The sequence below is a fragment of the Pelecanus crispus genome, chromosome 5 (assembly GCF_030463565.1).
Source record: "Pelecanus crispus isolate bPelCri1 chromosome 5, bPelCri1.pri, whole genome shotgun sequence".
Taxonomy (NCBI): domain Eukaryota; kingdom Metazoa; phylum Chordata; class Aves; order Pelecaniformes; family Pelecanidae; genus Pelecanus; species Pelecanus crispus.
In genome coordinates, this window is record NC_134647.1 from 66,231,593 (window position 1) to 66,246,343 (window position 14,751).

General features: G+C 59.0%; 2 protein-coding genes and 1 non-coding gene across 3 annotated transcripts; all 3 read right to left on the reverse strand.

Moving 5' to 3' along the window:
- Positions 1-823: 823 nt before the first annotated feature.
- TRNAG-CCC (transfer RNA glycine (anticodon CCC)) lies at positions 824-894 on the reverse strand. Its single transcript has one exon. It is a non-coding gene; the product is annotated as a tRNA-Gly (tRNA).
- A 2,147-nt stretch (positions 895-3,041) lies between these two features.
- On the reverse strand, positions 3,042-6,190 carry BSND (barttin CLCNK type accessory subunit beta). The gene is made up of 4 exons (XM_075711707.1): positions 6,014-6,190; positions 4,790-4,869; positions 4,135-4,377; positions 3,042-3,330 (listed from the first exon to the last, which is right to left on the reverse strand). The coding sequence occupies exons 1-4, from the start codon at positions 6,188-6,190 to the stop codon at positions 3,042-3,044; spliced, it is 789 nt and encodes a 262-aa protein (XP_075567822.1).
- A 1,620-nt stretch (positions 6,191-7,810) lies between these two features.
- Positions 7,811-10,673, reverse strand: TMEM61 (transmembrane protein 61). Its single transcript, XM_009492811.2, has 2 exons — positions 10,324-10,673; positions 7,811-8,096 (listed from the first exon to the last, which is right to left on the reverse strand). Exons 1-2 carry the CDS (start codon positions 10,671-10,673, stop codon positions 7,811-7,813), a joined length of 636 nt encoding a protein of 211 aa, XP_009491086.2.
- Between the last annotated feature and the right edge of the window lie 4,078 nt (positions 10,674-14,751).

A 14,751-nucleotide genomic window follows, 5' to 3' on the forward strand; every position in this document is an offset into this window, starting at 1 on the left:
CGCTCCTGATTTTCGGCTCAGCTTAATCCGGCGCCGCTAACTCCTCCGGCGACATCCCGTGCTGATGCTTTGGGACACCTTCAGGGCAGCTGGGTGCTGCAGAACCCCGTTTCGAGGGGGACGGTCTCCCTCGCCCTGCAGAGTCGCTCGGTCCCTTTTTGCACAGGGGCCAAGCTGTGTCTGAGGGAAGGGTGGAGAGAGCCCAAAGAGGAGGGGGTGGCGAAGGCCCCCCCAGCCCCATGCATACCTTCACGTGCTGAGCAACACAGGGAGGTCTTGGCAGGAATACCCGACCCCAACGCCTGTACAGGGAGTGTGAGAGACAGCCAGCCCTGGAGCTCTAGAAGGAGTGGATATCTGCAGAAAGATTTTTTTTTTTTCCTGAAAAATACTCAGAAATAGCAAAAACCTCCAACCTTGTAGAGAAGAGATCTGTTTCCCATCCTGGCACACGGGAGCTTCTAGCAGCAATTTCTGCTGCTGCTGAGAGCAGCGGTGCCCTCCGGCTATGTCTGTGTAAGGTGGGGGGGGGTGGGGGGGGTGGGGTGTGCCTGTTTGGGGGGGCAGGAAGGAGAGAGCAGAAAAGACAACAGAGAAGGCCCCAACAAGGGGCACCTGAATCCCCTGCTGCCCTCTAATCCCGGGGGATCTGCAGAGTGCTGGGGCGGTGCTGGATACCCCACCACCCACCCCGGGTGCAGCAGCGGGAGGCCTCGGGACAAAAGGAGCGAGGCACTTACACCCCAGATTTTTGGGACCCCTCGGTGCCATTTCAGTGCTTCGAAAGCGCAGAGATGGAAGAGACTACGCACAGCTCGAGCTCTGCACCAGCCGGGAATCGAACCCGGGTCGCAAGAATGGGAATCTTGCATGATACCACTACACCACTGGTGCGCTGCTTTTGGGCTTCCCCGTGCCCCGCCAAGGCCGCGCGGCGCGACCCCCTTCCCGCGCGCGCTGCCCGCGCCCCCCCGCCCCGGCCCGCCCCCCCGGCGCGGGTGCCCGCGGGTGGGGAGGGACGCGGGGGGCGGCGGCCGGGGCCTGGGGCTCTGCGGAGCTCTTCATTTCGCGCCGGAACGCCCCGTTTCCCACAACGCTCAACCTCGGCCGGCGTGGGGGGGTCCCCCCCGCCTGTGGGCACGGCAGGGGGGCTTCGCCGGGGGATGCGGGGACGCAAACCCAGCTGCACAAAGGGTTCCTGGGTGGGGGGGACAGGCTGCAGTCCCCATCTCAGCCCTCTCCTCTGCCCCTGCCCAAGGCAAATGCTTTTGAAAATTGACTTTCTTTTGCCAAAAGTGGTAGTGAGTCCTGGGACGTGAGATGAGCAAAAGCTTTCAGGTCTCCACCAGACTCCTACGCTCAATATGAGCCAGCGACACAGAGCCACGTCCTGCCCCAGGCACCCTCCGCAACCCAGCGAGATGCGGCCCCGTCAGAATGGCGTCCCTGCCCACCGCCACGCTCCCCGCTGCTGGGAAGGATGGGCAGGAGTCGAGCAAGTGTAAACAGTTGGGTAATGCTTCCTCTTGGACAGCTGCTCGCAATCCTGCCAGCAATATTTAGCAAACACCAGCGTCTTTGTTCCCCACCCTCCTGACGGCACTGTTGGCCATAAACACCCCGAGTGCGTGGGGCGCTGCCTGCCCTTTTCCCCTTGCTCCTGCGGTGAAGCGAAGGTGAGCAAAGGGTGCAGTAACACCAGGAAGGGTATCCCAGGGACATGAAGGCCCCAGGTAGAGCCATTTCTTGCACCTCCCTGGATTGTACCAGCAAAGCACTCCCTGGGCGGCAGTGGAGCGCGGAGAGCATCGTTTCCAGGGCTCCCATGCTCCATACCCCTTGGGTGCCAGACAACAGCTCTCCCCCCACTTTTGGGCTTGTCGACCCACATAAATTTGCTAAAGAGCCACTCTGCCAGCAGATATGTGCTCGCAAGCCTCCTGGGGCCATGCCAGGCACACGCAGCATCCAGCCCAGCTTTCCTAAAACAGGACGAGGGACTCTCAGCATCCCCATGCAGTTGCATCCACTGATGCTTTGATCCGAACCCAGCTGCCCCGGGGGAGGCTCAGCCATGCCGATCCCCATGGCCCTGAGCTGCCAAAGGACAGGTGGAGGTCGCAGCTCCCACCGGCGCTGCCGTCTCTGCATGTTGCAAACAGCCCGTGGAAAGCCGCTACGTTGCCCCTGTTGTGGTGACAAACCAGGCTTAGCTCCATCAATGTGAGTTGAAATGGACGCTTATTATTCAGAGGGAGTTTGGGGACAGCAGGCGCCAGCATGCAAAGCCATCTGCAGCGCTGCAGCTGTTGACGCCGACCCAGCGGCGAGAGAAAATGTTGCCCAAAGCCACCACCTCAAGCGGCCCTCAGGAAGCCACAGCCGTCACTGGGGTTTTGGCTCAGCCAAGTCCTCCTCCCGCTGCCCCCATCGGCGCTGGAAGGTGGTCCTCGTGCAGGAGATGGGGCACAGCACGGTCTGTCCCCCCCATCACCCCTCTCCCAACCTGGAGACATGAAGGCTGCCTGCTGCAGGAGGATCTAATTTTAATTCCAGGGCAGCTTTGATAAGTGGGAAAAAGGCTTTGTGGACACCTCTGCCTCATAGAGCCTACCTGGGGTGAATACATCTTTACCTACCTAAACACTGATCCCGTTTCAAGCAGCAAAGCTAATCTTTTCCCTTCCTAAGGACATTGTTTAGCCCAGATCCTGCCCAGCCCGGCATTAGCGCTTATCTGTGCCCACCCAAAGGGCTCTGGCAAGGGAAGCCTTGCTGGCTGTCCCTTCTGCTGTGGAAATTTTGGGGGTCAGGAGATGGTGATGCTCCCCTCGGGTTTTGCGGGATGGCAGCCTCCTGTGCGGCTGGGTGGGCGCGAGGGGCGCAGCATGGCACAGGGGATGGGCAAGAGCCTGGGGGCTCCTCCACGCTGCAGGCGCTGTGCTTTTTGGGGGCAGCCCCAACCCCTCTCTTCCAGGCTGCGATATCTGCATCCCCACCACAAGATGGGTCCATGCCAAGCAGCCACTCTCTCCGGGAAATCAGTTTTCAGGCTCAAAAAGGCAGTCGCTATCCTCGAGCGGAATATCTGGCCCCTCTCGGAGCCCATAATAGAGGTCATCCTCCTCCCCGGTGCCTTTGCGGGGGGAACCAGCGTGCTCTCCCCCCGCCGGGGAGCTGGTCGGGGTGCAGCTGGAGCAGGTGGCAGATGGCAGGGGGGGTCGGCCCCGTGGCACAGGGCTGCCGGGCATGGAGCCCTCCAGCGACGACGTGTCCATGTCCTCCAGGAGAGATGCCAGCGGCGCGTCCCCTGGGGCTGGCTGGGGGGGGCTGCAGGAACAGAGAGGGCTGAGGGGCGGTGGGCAGGGCAGGGGTTACACTAAACACAGCTGGGCTGGAGCTGGGGTTTCCCTTGGAGCGGCTGCTGCTGGGCTCAGCATTGCTCAGCCAGCGTCCCAGCATCACCAGTCCCCTTGCTGGGGGGCTGGGGCATCCCAGGAGGGCCCTATCTCAGCCCCCAGTGCCTGCCTTTAAGGGGACAACCCGCCTGCCAAGTTCCCTCTCCTGCCCATGGGACAAAGGAGCAACTGCCCTTGCACTCTGTGCCCGCATCCCAGGGAGAAAGCAGAGGGCCTCGTTCCAGCCGTAGCTGCATTTTGGCAGAGGAGGTGCCTGAGTCCTACTCCCCAAGGCTGTACGGTGACCCCCATCGCCTGCAAAGTGCTTTTGGGATCTCCTGGACCAATGCAGGGTCATCATACGTGGCATCTGATGTGAGGGGCATGTACTGAGCGTCTCAATTCTATCAAAGTCTGACCAGGAACTTGCGATTTATTCTGGTGAGGGACATTGTTCATATTTATAAAATGAAGTAAGAGCAAAATGCAAATCACAACCAAAGGCAATCCAGATTTCCTCCTGATTTCACCCTGGTAAATAATTTGGTACTGAGAGACCCCATGGGCTGAGACGCTGTCCAGGCTCCAGCAGGGCTGGGGGGTCCCGTGGTTGGTGCCGTGCAAGCAGGAAAGACCCCTCTGCCTCCTCTTCCTCCCCACATGCCGGGGGTCTGACACCCCTGATTTCACCCTGCATCCCGCTGGTACCATCCCCAACCCCACGGGCCTCACATACCAGCTGCCTGCTGCTGTTTCCAGCCAAGGCGCTGGCTCTTGGGGGCGGTCTCCAGCACCCCCCAGCTCCTGGTGGACCTCTGCTTTCGCCTGCACCGCCGGCTGGGAGCAGCCATGGGGGCTGGGCTGGGCCATGGGTGGGAGCAGGACTGAGCCCACCGCCTGCATCTGGATCTGCTCGTAGGATGGCAGGCTTTTCTCGTAGGTGCTGGCAGCCTCTTGGTTGGGGCAGGGTATGATCAAGCTGCGGGAGAAGGAGGAACAGGGTGCTGAGCAGGACCTGGACCCCTGCAGAGTCAGGAGATGCTCAGGGACACGCACACAGGACTCCATCAGGTGCTTTGGAGGCCACACTACTGCCCACGCCAGCAGCGGAGCCAGTGGGTCCTTGCAGGGGGCTGCCCATAGGAACAGAGCTGGATGCTTTGCACCCTCCAGCATCGCTCCGGCTCCAGCCCCGGGGGGGCTCAGCCAGCCCTTGCCTCCCCCACCCCAGCCCCTGCTTGTCATTTTTTGCTGCAATAGGTGCAGTTGTCCCCGGCGCCAGTGTGCTCAGACACTGCCCTTGTCCCCGGGGGCACGCAGATAACTGTGTGTACAGATGAAAGCACTTGCCAAGAGGAAAATGGCCACTGGGGCCGGGCGTGGGGACCTACCGGGTGTCCCCCTCCAGCAGCACGATGGGTTTGCGGTCCAGGAACTGCTCGGCCTCAAGGTCCACAGGAATGAACGTTATCTGGGGGGGAAAGAAATGCAGAGCCCGAGGGGCTGCGCTGGGCATCACAGGGACCCTCGGCCCTCATTAGTGGTAAAAAGTCCGGGGTTTTCCCTTCAGCTGGGTTTTCGGTCTTTTCCCAGCACATTTGGATGTCTTGCTTGGAAATTTTTTTTTGGGGGGAAATCAATAAGGGATTGAATGAACCCAGCGCTGCCTCGCTCTCAGCACCTTGTCCCCAGCAGGATCATGCGTGTCCCTGAGCCCAGGGCAGCTCCCAGGGCCCACGGGGGAGGTCGGTGGCCAGGGACAACACCAAGGGTGCCCTGTCCTTGAGCCCCAAACACAGTGACAAAGCCACATCTACCTCCTTGCCGGGGCTGAGCTCAGTTTTGGGGGGAGCTGGGGTCATCTTTACCCCAGTCCCAGAGGACTCGCCTGATCCTGAGGGTCCCAGCTTGTCCCGAGTCCTGGGGTCCCATGCACAACCCCACATGTCAGGGTGCAGCCAAGCTGTTGACGGGCTGTCCTGCAGCACTGAGATCAGCCTCACAGCCGCCGTCTCCTCGGAAAAAAGCCTTTTCTGCCAGCTCCATTTCCCGGGGCAGGGACGTGTGGCCACCCTGCCATGCCGGTGGTGCCCTCTGCCAAGGAGACCGGGCAGGTGAGGGCTGTGCCTGGGGGGACCCGGGTCCCCCAGACCTCCATGGCCATGACAGCCCCTTCTTCCGAAGCCCTGGGAGCCTGCTGAGCTCCCAGCCCCCGCAGGTGCAAGGAAGGGGCTGGTTTGGGGGGCGGATTTCCATGGGAGAGATGAACACGAGCTGATTTCCTTGGGCTTACTCCCCGCTGCCTGCCTGGCAAAGCCCCAGGCTCAGGGGGGTGCAGAGGCACGGAGGGGTGAGGGAGTGGGGCTGCATCCTGCAGGCTTCGGTGGGGAGGTGCATCAGGGTGAGAGCCGCCCAAACCAACACTTACCCCTCCAGATCGCCCCAGCTGGCTTTCCCCCAGGGCCTGCCGCTACCACATCCTGTGGATGGGGAAACTGAGGCACAGCCCAAGGCTACACGTCTGCAGCAGTGAAGTGGGATGCGGAGCTGAAGCCACCCAAACCCGTCTGAACCCTCCAGCCCCCTGAGGTGCACAGCAGCAGGACAGACCCTACCTTCGGGTAGCACTGACACATGCTCCAGGTGATGCCCACGGCTATGAGCAGGATGCCCAGGGCACAGAAGGTGATGTAGACCTGGGGCTTTTCCACGCTCATGATGAACATTCCCGTCATCACCAGGAAGAAACCCAGCATGATGAACCCGTAGCGAAAGGTCTTCTCCTCGGCCATGGGTGCCGGGCAGGAGAGGCAGGGGAGGAAAGACACCGGGAAGCCCGTTTACCTGCAGCTGCTGCCTGCTGAGCACACCTCCGGGGTAAGGCAAGGAGTGGTTTCTTTCTCTGGAGGCTGCCAGGGGCTGAGGATCGGCTGCACGTTGAGCCTGGTCCTGCCCAGGGCTGAGCCAGCCAGTTTTTAACGGGTTTGTAATGAATGCAAACACTGACCCGCTGTTCACACTCCAGTGAAGCCGCCCGGCACGTGTCCGGGTAACCTTCCCTGCAGGCACGCGTGGTCAGACCCCGCACCTGCGGAAGGGATGGGGAGCGAGAGGGGGGCACAGCGGCAGACGGGGACCTGGAGAGCAGCTGGTCCCGGCGGGACTTTCCCAGCCCTGGGGGCTGGAGCTGGACTTGGCCCATAAATCAGAGCTGGCAGAGCCCCAAAATAAGGGGGGCGCCAGGGTCCAGCATGTTTTCAAGGGCTGCAGGGCTGCAGCAGGGGAGGAGGGAGCGTTCCAGAGTCTTTTTGGAGGCTGGTGGGTTGGGAAGAGCTGCCACCTTGCTCCAGCTGGGCGCTGGGGAACCACTGGTGAGGCTGCCTCCGTGGGGCAGCAACCGGGCTGCAAAGAGGGGCCTAAAGGCTGGAGCAGGGTCAGTCCACCCAGGGGACTGAGGACATAGTGTCTGTGTGCCCTGTGTTTGCTCGAGATGGAGCAGGGGAGTTAAAGGGTGTCCCCTCCACACATCCGACAGCCAGACAGTAGCAGTGGCTTTAGCCATCAGTTTGTTCCCTTGCTTGCCTACTCATGTGGGAAAGCTTGTGCCTGGCTTATGAAAAATAATATATTATATTATAAATAATATGCTATATTTGGCTGTGGCTCCACAGCCACTCTGCAGCCCTGCAGGTCCGCAGGGGGCCCAGGGCAGCCGGTTATTTCAGTGGGATGGAGCAACCAGCAGCAGCCCCCGATGAAGCTGGCATTTCCTCTGGGCAAGGCTGCAAACCCGTCCGTGGTGGGCAGGGAGGGGGGGTGAGCTGCTTAGGGTGTCTTTTTATAGGATACTGCCTGAAATGCCAAGTGCACTTGGATGCCCTGAATGCACACACGAGCCACTGAACAGCTCTAAGCCAAATGAAGTGAGGCATGGGAGTCAGTATGCAAGGAAAGCAAGGTGGAAGGGATGGAGATACGGCTGGAAGGGGCATTGAAAAGGAAGAGGAGTGAATGGGGCAGCACGGAGCTGCTTTTTCTATGGCCAGATTCCTCGTTCATTGCTGCAGTTTTTATTATATAGCTCTTGCTTTGGGTGGGCAGCCCCTGGCCTGATACGAGCTCCCTTTGGTTAGTCAGAGCAGGGGATGAAAAGCATCTGCAACCAGCAGAGGTTTTATTAAAAATGTGAAGGCTTCCAAACATGCCAGTTACCCCCACCAACTCCGAATGCATCACCCACGGGACCCACAATCCCGACAGCCCCGGACTGATCGCTCAGAAAGCCAGACGGACCCCGCCACCTTCCCCCTCCTCGCCCACCCTCCTCTCACCCCGGCAACGGAAGGGGCTTGGTTTAAAGCCAAGGGACCGGGCAGCCACCTGCAGAGTCCCTGCCCCCTGCCACCACCAGCTCAGACGCCCCGGATGCTTATGTTTTCATAGCTGGGGGGAGGCGTTGCCTGCGGCTCGCTGGGGCGCTGGGTCTCCAGCCAAGACGGGCTGGGGCGGAACAGGGCGCTGTCGGAGGAGCTGCGCCGGCGGCCACCCTGCCAGGTCTCGTCCTCCTCCAGGTAGCGGTACAGGGGCGGTGTGAGCTCCTCCTTCCTCCCCGGAGGCTGTACGTAGGCTGGAGCACCGTGGGCAGGTCTGCAGGTCAGGGCTTCTTCATAGGTGGGGATGGCGCTGGCATCCCAGGTGCTGCGAGGGAAGAAGAAACCCAGCAGCGCACCCCATCAACTGGAGCATCCCAGCACCCAACAACTGGAGCATCCCAGCACCCCGTCAACCCCACTGGCTGGAGCATCCCTGAGCATGATGGACACGTGTGTGCTGGGGACAGCACACAGGCAGGTTTTGCATGCCCAGAGTCAAGGGAAGACCGTGTCAGCCACTTCCTGGCACCAGGCGGGTGGGGAGGCACGCAGGAGGAAGGGCACCATCCATCAGACCTTGCAACAAGGCAACGTCGCCCCGTTCCCACTGAGTTTATTAACACCTCACCCAAGAAGAGGAAGGGTAGCCTGGCGGGGCAGCCTCGAAGAGCTGCTACCTCCGGCATTAAGAGCTACAGCTGTAGGTGTGGCTGACCACAAAGCAGCAGGGCTGCTGGCTCTCGAGACATCTGCCACCGTTCTGCACCGTGCTGCTTCCCACGGGCAGGAGAGCATCCTCATCATCTGCCTAACCCCAAGTCACCCCCCGAAGCACAGAGGCTGCAGGCAGCTAAGTGAGCGGTTTGGCACGAGCAGCCGAGTGAGAGCCAGGCATCCTGGTTCAATGCGGTTGCACCCCATCCTCGCGCCCACCAGAGCCCTCCGTGCACCGGCCAAGCCTGGTGCCACTTCCAGCAGCCCTTTGCTAAGCAAACATGGCTTGTGTACAGGGAAAACCTCCGTGCAACCTTTGCCCTGCGCACGGCCCCACTTAGCACCCTACGAAACGGTGTGGCCCCAAAGACAGGGAGGCTTTGAAAGCAACCCACCATCCGCTTGCTTTTGCAGATGAAAACCCAGCGAGGCGTGCTCAGGGAGGCTGCAGGCGTCAGAGGGGCACAGCTGGTCCAAAGGGAAAGCTGCGATGCTCTGCAGGGATGCCTCCACCCCGAACTCAGCAGCGCCCTGTCCCGGACCTACCGCCCCGGGCATCCGCACAGGGGCTTTTGCCAACCAGCCTCAGCTTGCAAAGGGATGCTGCCTTGGAAATGCAGAGAGGGCGGTCTCTCCCAGTGCAGGATGTCATGCTGCCAACCCTCTGCGGAGCAGTGTTTTCTGCTTTGGAGGGCTTTGCTGCGCGAATGCCAGCACAGCTGGGGCTGCAGGAGCTGCTGCAGCACAAGCAATGCTGGGGCAATGCCTTCCCATCCAGCACTGGAGCCGGGAGCTCAGGGAAGGGGACATTCCCCATGGGGGACACAGCAAAGTCCTCCATAGGAGGAGGAAAACCCCCCAGACTGCCCAGACCAGCTTACAATCTCACCCCCAGATATTCAGATGGGCACTGAAACCCCCAGAAAACCAGGAATGTGCCTCCCGCCCCGACTGAATTTTTATGGTTTTATGTTCTTACGAGTTTCTTTTAGTGCCGCTTCTCCCCAGAGCCCGATTTATGCTGGAGCCAAGATCTTTGCTGTGACCCCATAAAACACCACTGGGAAGGGCCAGTTGGCTCGGCTTCCACAGCAGTCTCTGGAAAAAAAACCTCTTTTGATCAAAAAACTTTTAAATCAAGAAGTGGGAATGAATCTCAGGCTCACACAGGAAGAGTCTGGGGACCCAACAAGCAGCAGTAGTGTTTGGGGGGGCGAGAGGTCTTCCCACAGCCCAAAACAGACTTCGTAGAGGGACCCACCACCTGCATTTCCATCTGAATGCCAATCTGAGGATTATTTTCCTTCTTTTTTCCTTTCAACTCCCTTTTAACATAGATTTTGCTTCCATTAAAGATGGCACAAACCCCCATCGTCCTTACAGAGCACTGCAGACCTGTGGCACCAGGGAAGGTTTCAACAGCTGGAGGTCTGGATGACCGCCCCCACGCAAATCCAGGCGCTCTGCCAGAAAACCAATGTGGTGTTCTGCTCAGTGGCTCTGATAAGGAGATGTCTGCCTCGGCCAGTGATGGCCCTGCAGGGCAAGGAGAGCTGTCTGCAGCTGAGCCAGCCATGGGAGCAGCCAGCGTGGGCACAGAGGGTGCCTGCAGGGAGGGGAGGGTGCGGGGCTCGGGCAAGGCTCGACACTGATGAGCAGGAGCTTCTGCTCAGGGAGCAGGAGGAGAGCACAGAACGGGGGCTGAGCGGCAGCCGGCAGCACGGCGGCATTACTGCCCATCTGAGCTTGCCCACGAGAGGCGCACGGCCGTGCCAGGACAGTCGAACCCAGCCTCAACTTCTTCCCACCCAAGCGCCGCGCATGGACGTGGCACCCACCTGCAGTTCCACTTCTCCAGAGGCTCCGCGGTGAAGTACTGCAGGTCCCTGGGGAAATGGTACTGGTAGCGGCGGGAGACCACCCTGGCGTTGGCTTTCACGGACCAGAGGAGCCCGAAGAGAAGGAGGATGCCGCCAATGCCGCAGCAGAAGAAGCTGACGGAGCGGAGCAGGGCGCTGGAGGAGGAGCTGGGAACTGCCTCAGCTTCCTGGGGAGGCAGGAGGCGAGCCCCGCTGCTGGCCAGGCTGCCCACCTCCCCATCGCTCCACCAGGCAAAGCACAGCGTGCCCGTCACCAGCAGCACAGCCCCGGTGATGGTCACGCCATAGCGGAAAGAGGCAGCTGCCATCCTTCAGAAGGAGGTTTTAGGAGGGGAGAAGAGCGAGACAAGGCATGAGAGAGCCCACGTCCTGCAAGACAAGAAAGGGCCCAGGTTTGAGAGGGACAAGGTCATGGAAGAAGACATACCAGAGAAGGAAACTACTGAGCTAGGACCTCTCTGGGGGTTGCACACTCTTCAGCTACTTATTATTGACCATCAGAAGGGGCATTTCCACCATCTCAGATGGGAGGCCCTCGTGCAGAGCAAAGTCAGCCACCAATTTGGACCCATAAATGTCCCAACAGCCTTGGAAAAAAATCCTCATTTTCAAGAAATGACCCAGTGCTCCCACGGAGGCAGCATGGAAACTTCAGCCGGGGAAGCTTCAGAGGTGGCTCTGGGGACTTGCATAGCTCCTGTCTTTGGGTTTTATTCCAGACTTCCTCCCAAGCTCGGAGGAATACCAGCAGGGTTTCTGATCAAAGCAAGGCTTATGGAAGAGGTTAGGGAGAGGGACATAAATTTAAGATGTCATCGTTTCCAAATTATCAGTGCACGTTTTCTCCTCTGAAACTGAAGGTAAATCAGTCCTCTGGTGACAGTAGGTGTCTGGCATCACTGCTCAAAAGCCCACAGCCCAGGGGATTCAGGGCTGCCCTGCCTCTTGCATTCTCAGGGAAAAGGGCCAAGTACCATCTCTGAAAGTCACAGAGATGCTATTTCAGGGAAAAATCAACCCTCAGATGCCAGCAACCCAGGGTACCTCATCTAGGGCTGGCTCCCAAGATGCTGAGTGAGCAGCGACCCCAAAGAGCTCTCCTGTGACTGATGGAGCCCACAATAGCTGCGCACCCCAACATGACCAAGCTCGGAGCAAGGATGGGAGCGGGAATCACTCTGTATCTCTGTTAAAAGTCAGGAATGTGCTGGATACCAGCTAAACCCTCAGAGAGTGTGTGACCTACTGCTGAAGCAGGTGTTTCTGCTATGCTGGTCAGGGGGTTGAGGCAACAGACCACAGAGGTCTATGAGGGTCTTGCTGACCCAGCTATGATGTCCCATTTCGAGACACTCCAGAAGCACAGAGGAGCTTCAGTTTATTTTGAAGGTGGGATAAATACCCTGACACTGGAAGAGTCTGCTCAGTCTTCATCCAAATGAGCTTTTGCACATCAAATCTTGCTCCCTTGGGTCAGCTCCAGCACACACCTTCTCAGCTCCCCCGCACAATCAATCCCACAGGTGTTATCACCACCTTCACCGTCCCTATCAGGTTGGTTTGGGGGTTGGTTTGACAACCAAAGAGATGAGGCAGTGCCACATGTTCCTGTTGGGTGGCACTTCTCAGCTCAATGTCACATGCTGAGAGCAACTGTCCTTCCCCAGCACAGGAAAATCTGGGGAGGAGGAGCTGGTTCCTGATTTCTGGGGCTCTCACCCTCCCTTGCTTTCTCCAGCAAACAACAAGCATCTGCTCTCTGGGCTTGAGGATCCCCAGCCCCCAACTAACCAAACATCACCAGCAACCAGGGAGGCAGAGAGGTCCCACCACGTCCCCTCTGGCCTTGGTCGCTGCCCAGTAAGAAGATGCAGGTTCAGCTCCCACTTCTTGATGGACAAAAAGCTTTGGACCATGTGGGAATTAAACACCAGCACCCCCTTACAGATTCAATCTTGGGTGACTCCTCTGCGAGAGCTTCTTGTGGTGGCAGTGCCAGTGGAGAGCCTGCACGTTGGGGGCTGTCCAGGACGGAGATGGGGCTCAAGCACAGAGGTGGATGGAGAGCTGGGTGACCCACGCTCAGCCCCCCTCCTCTGCCTTCATCCCTTTGCCTGTACATCAGTAAAATGAAGATAAACTGGTGGCTTTGGTCTCCATTCCTCCAGGCAGGGCTCTCCTCCTACAGCAGGGACTCAAATTGTACCCTGAGATCTGGAAGTGCCAAGCCAGAGCTAAGCAGGGAGCAGAAGTCCAGCACAGACTCGGTGTGATCAAGGGCAGGTGGAATTACGTTATTTTGTGCCATTATTTATCAGATCGGCCCACTAAATGGAAAGCCAAATTACTTCATAGTGAAAGAAACAGCATCTGATCTAATCTACATTTAATGAAGAAATCCGATGAGAAGTGGGATTTAGGAAACCTGGAGGAAGGCCGCAGGACTGGGAGCCCCAACAACACACTCTGGCTCTCGTCCCGCGGTCACGAGCTCAAATCGCCGCCCGGGCTGGCGGTGGCCGGTGGTCCCCACCAGCAGCCGCAGCCACCCACCAGGAAGGAGATGGTGTTTCTGGGCTGAGAGGAGGCAGAGCCTCCCCCCATAACAAGGGGACATGTTTAGATGCTCCCTCCCAAATGGCAGGGAATGAGCAGGACACAGCAGACAAGCTGGGCTCATGCTGCCTTGCAGCAGTAGATGCTCAGGAGAGCACAAGAACCCTACTGACCCATGAATCCAGCTCCTTTTGAGAGCATCACATTTACCTAGAACATTTTCAGCCAATATTATTTGAAAAAAACCCCACAACCCAGAAAACCCTAGAGCGAAGCTCTCCATCCAACTGCATGGAAATTACAGATCACTCCACACTGAAAGCCTGGATTGAAACAGCACCAAGAGTTGAAATGTTCAGCTCCCGCAGTCAACACTGTCCTCATTTTGGGGTCAGCCTGGTGAGGTTTGGGAGATGCTGCGATTCCCCTGGTGAGGTTTGGGAGATGCTGCGATTCCCCTGCCCGGGCACAGGGAATTTTGCAGCCCCCAGCGCTGCGCACATCTGGGAGCGCTGGCAGTGAGGGGGAGGCGGACGTGGAGGGAAGGCGGAGAGCCGCTGGGAGGTGATGGATTGACAGCTTGAGAGAATAAACTCTTCTCTCTTGACAAAGCCAGCGCAGCGCAGGGAGCTCCTCCAGCCTACCCGGCACGTGGTCCCGCAGTGCGTGTGCGGGGGCAGCTCCTCCGCGCTGGGTGACATTGCCATTGCACCGTCCCCTTGCCAAACCCCATCTCAGGCTGGCGCGGCTCTCCTGAGCCTCTCTAAAAGACCCACGATGTTTTTCTCAGCACACCAATCACTGGAAGAAGAGGCTGAAGGAGCAGAGGCGGGAAGTGAGGTGTGATGCTGGGGCAGGACCCGAGTCCCTGCTCCCTGAGCCTGCTCGCGGCTCCGCTCCCGGGGCACTCAGCATCCCGCACATCAAGTCTCCTGCTGAGCATTTCCAGCGCAGGCTTCCATGGAGGGGCTGCCCCTCCAAAGACAACAATTGCCAGCTCCCAAACACCCGTCTCCACCCGCCAAGTCACCCTGACATTTTGTTCTGCCCCGTCTTCTCCTTTGACCTGCTCTGAAATAGTCTTTCTGGGGAAATAGATTGCATGTTGCATGGACAAACACATACAAATGGTAATAGTTTACATAGTTTCAGTAAGATGCTGAGAATAGCATCCCCCATATAAAGTTATTGCAGATGGTGATTCATAGGGTCTAGTAAGCATTACTCAGAAAAACACTCTTTTCCAGCGAAACAAGAAATGAAAAGAGTTTTGAATCTCTCCCACCGCCATCAAGCAGAAATCCACCTCCACATCCCATCCCTCCACGGTGCTTACAGCCCGTCCTTCCACACCACGCGGGCCGGAGACCTTTAGCCGCGCGCAGACATGCCAAGAGGAACGCCGGGGAGAGATGCGCTGAAGTGCGAGCGTGTCATCAGGGAGATTCCTTCCTGCCTTTACCTGAATTTGCTATTATTATCAGTTATTACTAGTTAGGGGTTTGGTACCCATGCAAAGCATACTAACAATGAAGCTTTCGAAAGAGCATCCGAGAAGCTCGGATCGTCAGCCTCCCAAACGCGGGTTCAGACGGAGGGGAGCCCTCCCGGAGGGGAGCCCGTGTGTGCCCCCAGCCCCCGTGCCCCCAGCAGCGCCGGCCGCCCCGACGGCCGCCCCACAGAAGCGCTTCTCACCCGCTGGCACCCCCGGGGCAGCCGTCCCCGCCGCCGCCCCCCTCCGGCAAAGCGACAAGCGGGGGATGGCGGGGTCCGCGTCCCCTTCGCCCCCCGCCCGGGCCCGCCGCGGTACTCACCCGCCGCCGCCAGCCC

Coding starts and splice junctions, on each gene's coding strand:
- BSND (XM_075711707.1), bottom strand. CDS start 6,190: ATGGCCGAGGAGAAGACCTTTCGCTACGGGTTCATCATGCTGGGTTTC. Junction 4,378..4,789: donor CTGCTGGAGGGGGACACCCG/GTAGGTCCCCAC, acceptor CTTCTCCCGCAG/CTTGATCATACCCTGCCCCA. Junction 3,331..4,134: donor GAAACAGCAGCAGGCAGCTG/GTATGTGAGGCC, acceptor CTGTTCCTGCAG/CCCCCCCCAGCCAGCCCCAG.
- TMEM61 (XM_009492811.2), bottom strand. CDS start 10,673: ATGGCAGCTGCCTCTTTCCGCTATGGCGTGACCATCACCGGGGCTGTG. Junction 8,097..10,323: donor CTGGAGAAGTGGAACTGCAG/GTGGGTGCCACG, acceptor CTTCCCTCGCAG/CACCTGGGATGCCAGCGCCA.